The sequence below is a fragment of the Triticum urartu genome, chromosome 5A, assembly GCF_056163025.1.
Source record: "Triticum urartu cultivar PI428250 chromosome 5A, HENAU_Tu73, whole genome shotgun sequence".
NCBI classification, from domain to species: Eukaryota; Viridiplantae; Streptophyta; class Magnoliopsida; order Poales; family Poaceae; genus Triticum; species Triticum urartu.
The window spans coordinates 433846683-433851105 of NC_141877.1; the positions used below are offsets into that span (position 1 = coordinate 433846683).

Consider the following 4423-nt stretch of genomic DNA (forward strand, 5'->3'; position numbering starts at 1 on the left):
TCACTTGAAGTATTCAGATTCCTGATGTGCCATGCAGTTCATGATCACAACCAGAAATTTAAACAAATAGAGAAGGAAAGGAATGACATGAAACCTGCTTGGTGCATGCTGGAGTTGTGATATCATAGCCATGTTTGGTTCCAAGCAAGTGGATGGAGTACTTGTGAAGACTCACAAGCTAAAATGTGATTAAGCAGCAGAAGCAAAGTACCAGAAATAAAGTGGATTTCGTTGATTGATTTGGAGTTACAAACTAAGACACTATCTACACACACTTGATCACCATTTTCTTTTCAACACCTGAAAGACCAGATAAGCTGTGGAAAGGAACGAAACAAACCAAGGGAAGGAACCTAATTTGCATTATCTATACTTGCCATCAGAAGTCAGGGAACGCCACTCTCCTGCCCCTTCTTCGCCGAGAGGCGCTTGAGGAACTCATACGTGGTGATCATGGTGGTGGCAGACAAGGACATGGACGCCCACCTCGGGCCGAGCCCCCTGTAACACGCGCCCCACCCGCCTTCCTTGATCAGCTCCCGCACCGTCCGCCCAATGGTGATTGGCTCGCCTTGGCCGTCCATGACCTGCATCCTCGTCTTGATGGTGTCCAGCGGCATGGTCACAAGCGCCGCGGCGCCACCAGCTATCGCGGCACTCGTTCCCTGCACCACCATGAGTGTCTTGCAGCTTGGCTGCAATGAGATGTCCCCGTCGCCGTCGTCGATTTCTTGCACACCCACACCGTACTCGCAGAGGTAGCAGCCGATCCCGCTCCAGATTATCTTCTGTGACAGTGAGTAAGTCGCCCACCACACGGCATTGGAGGGGGCGTAGGTCAGGATGGACATGCCGAAGCCGCGGTACAGGCCGCAGAGGCCGTCGGAGGCAACGATCTTGCGGAATGCGTCGAGGCCGCCGTGGTAGCGGGAGGCCGGGCACGGGTTGCCCTGCACCATGAGGCGCTGGCTGATGACATCGACGGGCGTCCACACAACCTGCGCGGCAACGGCGGCAGTGAGCCCGGCAGCGGCGGCAGCGGCCGCGGACGCAGCAGGCTCAGGCGCGCCAAGGCCGAGCGCGGCCGGGCCGACGACGGAGCGCGTGGCCTCGAGCGCGCCCATGTAGAGCGCGCGCGCGGGGACGGTCCCGGCGAGGGAGGTGGCGAAGCCGCGGTAGAAGGCGAGGGGGCCCTCCCGGCGCAGGATGGTGGTGGCCGCGGCGGCGGCGGAGGGCGGGAGCCCCGGCCGCGCCCCCGTCGCGGCGTGCGCCGGGGGAGGCTCCGGCGCGACCTGCAGGCGCGTCTTGAGGACGACGGCGGGGTAGAGCGCGGCCGAGACGGCGGAGAAGAGCCCCGCGCCGAGGACGAAGAAGCGCGACTTGTCGAGCCGCTCCCAGTCGATGTCCGCCGGGAGCTGCAGCTCCTGGGAGCCCCCAGCCTGCTCCGCCGCCGCGTCGGGCGGCGGCGGAGGCGCCTGCTGGCGATCTATGGCCTCTCCTCCATGCCGGCACGCCGGGGACAGCGGCGGGCCGCGCTCCCGGGGATGCTCTCCTGCGCGCGTACCACGCGGGCGACGAGGAAGCGAGCGAGCACCGGAGGAGGAGCAGACTGCGGCGGCTAGGGTTTTGGGCGCGTGGCGGCGGGAGGGGGGAGGAGGGAGCAGAGCGGAGCAGAGCAGGCAGGCGGTGGGGGGAGTGTGTGGAGCGGCGTCGGACGTGGCGCGCCCTGATTAATGGCCTGGGCTTGGGATTTTCGGAGGGGATTCAGAGGAGACTGTTGGCACGGTTGGTTCGTGGCCGGGCGCGAGCGTGACGGGCGGGCCTGACGCAGGGCGCGGCGCGTGGCACCCGGCGGGTTTGTTGCGCTGGATAATCCTGCCCAGACGGATGGGGTGGCAGAAAAGGGTTCCAAGCGTATTTTAGATCCACACGTTTTTATATTTTTTTAATGAAAAGGATTTCCCAATTTTCTCTTCCCTTCTCTTTTTTTATATATAATAACTTTACCTCCTCTTTATTAGATACTTCCTCCGTCCGAAAAAATTTGTGTGTCAAATGGACGTATAGATTCGAGAGACAAGCTTGGAATAAGTTTTTTTGGGACGGAGGGAGTAGTAATGAAGTTTACATCCTTAATCAACATAGGAAGTACTCAATTGCAGCATCTTCAAACCACTCGTTATAAAAAGAACATCTAGCTAGTTTAGCTAATTCATGAACTACAATATTCTCTTCTCTTGGGCAAAATTCAAAAGTAATAGAGCTGAACTTGCATGTGAGGTGATAACAATCATCAATATGGCTGCCGCATTCCCATCAGAATGACCTCCATTTTTTAGTCTCTGTGAGTTCCAGATTGGCAGACTTGACCATAATTTTGTTACAACCCGTTGTCAATGCAATATTGAGACCAAACTTGTTTTATCTAAGCCTCGTTTGGAATGTGGGAAATCAAAACCTATGAGTAGAAGAATGTGGGAACTTAAGCTAAAATATGAGTCAAATGTTATGTGTACGAGTTGTGTTATAATTGAACTTGTGATTAGCACAAGATTAGGTATTTGAGCCGAAACGTGTAACCCATGCCTATATTATATAAAGGCATCACATGGAGGGACGGAGCCAGGATCCAAGAAAAGATGGCCGCCAAACACAGTTTACTAAGCCTTGGGGGGGGGGGGGCAGACATAAATTTGAAGGGTATAGATACAACTTTTTAGAAAATCTGAAGGGTACATGTGCAAAAAATTCAACATTGGGGGGCCATGGCCCCCCTCGCTCCTTGGCTCCATCACTGATCACATGTACGCAGGTCAATTATATAGTTGGGCTTGTTTAGCTAAAGTTTTAGCTACGACTTGAAAAACGTTCATGATATAATTGTAGGATCGATGTTACAGGTTTCATCAGACCACTTCCCCACTCACCTCCCTTCCGCTCCAAGAGCCGGGACGCCCACTACTCGAGTGTTCGTTAGGTCTCTCACCTAGGTGGTTGCATCTTTGCCGGCGATGGATCAACGAGTAGCTAACCGTCGATCTCCTCCTTGGTTTCCCCTTGTGTCCAATATACAGGGAGGGGAAGAGGTAGATCGGATGGATATGGTAGAAGGTGTTGGAGTTGTGTCGAATATAGTGTACAAGGTAGGTTACAGTTGGACTTTGAGTTGTATTGTGTTTAGATAGGATATGTAGTCGTGTCCAAGTAGGACACTTGTATCCTAGGCCTCTCATATATAGCGGGGCTAGACACACGATGTAACCTATGCCAACATGATAGCACCGGAACGCAGGGGAAACTGGCGACATGTGCCGGTGTCCAGGGCGACCGGGTGCGGTATTGTGACGGTGTCACGGGGAGGAATGCCCGTAGTCAAGCTCCGGGGATGTAGTCATATCGGTGAACCTCGTTAACAAATCTTGGTGTCGTGCTCGTGTGATTGCTTGGTTTTCGGATGATCGACGGAGTGCCTCGGATTTATTCTAACAAGTGGTATCATGGGCAAGGTTCAAAAGAGGCAGCGGTGGTTGATCTAGAGGAAGCGAAGTCGAAAGATCATGGTTGTGGAGTTGAAACCGATGGACAGATCGGAACGGTGGCAACGAGATCTATTCAGACGGCGTAATAGCAATCGGAGCAGCAGGCGTCCGTAAGCATCGGCGTCCTAGATCGAATCGGTCTCGGCGAGTGGGCAAGAGACGTGGCGATCAGGGGAACACAAAGACAGCGGCGTCATGCAGTGTGCGGCGACAGGATTCTTCAGAGGCAATGGCGCGTGACAGGCGGCCCAAGGCCCAGGAGACTAGCGTGCGCGTTGCATGTGTTGGAGAGGTCCATGAGCGGCAGGAGCTGGACACGGGATTGGTTTGAGAAAAAAATAAGAGATCTGCAGCACTATGGTAATTGACGTGGCAAGGACAACAATTGGATAAGGAAAAAGGAAGCATTGTGAGTTGTGGAGTCATGCACTTGGTGCGGCTACAGGAGCTACCATGGAAGCGGTTTTTTTCTTTGATGGATTGCTAATTGCACACGGTGTTTTACTGGGAGGTGGGTAGGTTGGAAACATGCACATAAGTCTCGAAGGAGTCTGAAGTGTGTGTGTCAGGATCATGTTCTACAGGGCGTCGAGCAATGCGCGTGGTGTGTTGGGCTAACACGGCGTGAGGTGGAGTATGGTTACAGTCGGACAACTTCGGCTGGGTCAGACTTGTCAGTCTGACGGATCGACGCAGGTCGGTTGGTACAGAAGACGGTGGTTGGATCAGCGACGACGACATATGAGCGTGATGCTGATGGTGACCGACTTCTGGGCGTGGAAACACGTGGCGCAGGTCCGAGGACTTGTGTGGCTTCGACAAGACTATGACGCGGGGTTGATTCAAGGTGATGTACACACGAATCTTGAAGTCGACGGGGCGTG

General features: G+C 54.3%; 1 protein-coding gene across 1 annotated transcript; it reads right to left on the bottom strand.

Annotated features, from left to right (window-relative positions):
* Positions 1–208: 208 nt before the first annotated feature.
* LOC125507085 (uncharacterized) lies at positions 209–3308 on the bottom strand. The gene is made up of 2 exons (XM_087524112.1): positions 3263–3308; positions 209–1726 (listed from the first exon to the last, which is right to left on the bottom strand). Exons 1-2 carry the CDS (start codon positions 3306–3308, stop codon positions 387–389), a joined length of 1386 nt encoding a protein of 461 aa, XP_087380238.1. The 3' UTR covers positions 209–386.
* Between the last annotated feature and the right edge of the window lie 1115 nt (positions 3309–4423).

What these genes read in the sequence shown, in the direction of transcription:
- LOC125507085 (XM_087524112.1), bottom strand. Translation starts at nt 3,308, where the DNA reads ATGTCGCCAGTTTCCCCTGCGTTCCGGTGCTATCATGTTGGCATAG. An exon ending in GTGCTATCATGTTGGCATAG is followed by an intron (nt 1,727 to 3,262) that starts GTTACATCGTGT and finishes GCCATTAATCAG; the next exon opens with GGCGCGCCACGTCCGACGCC.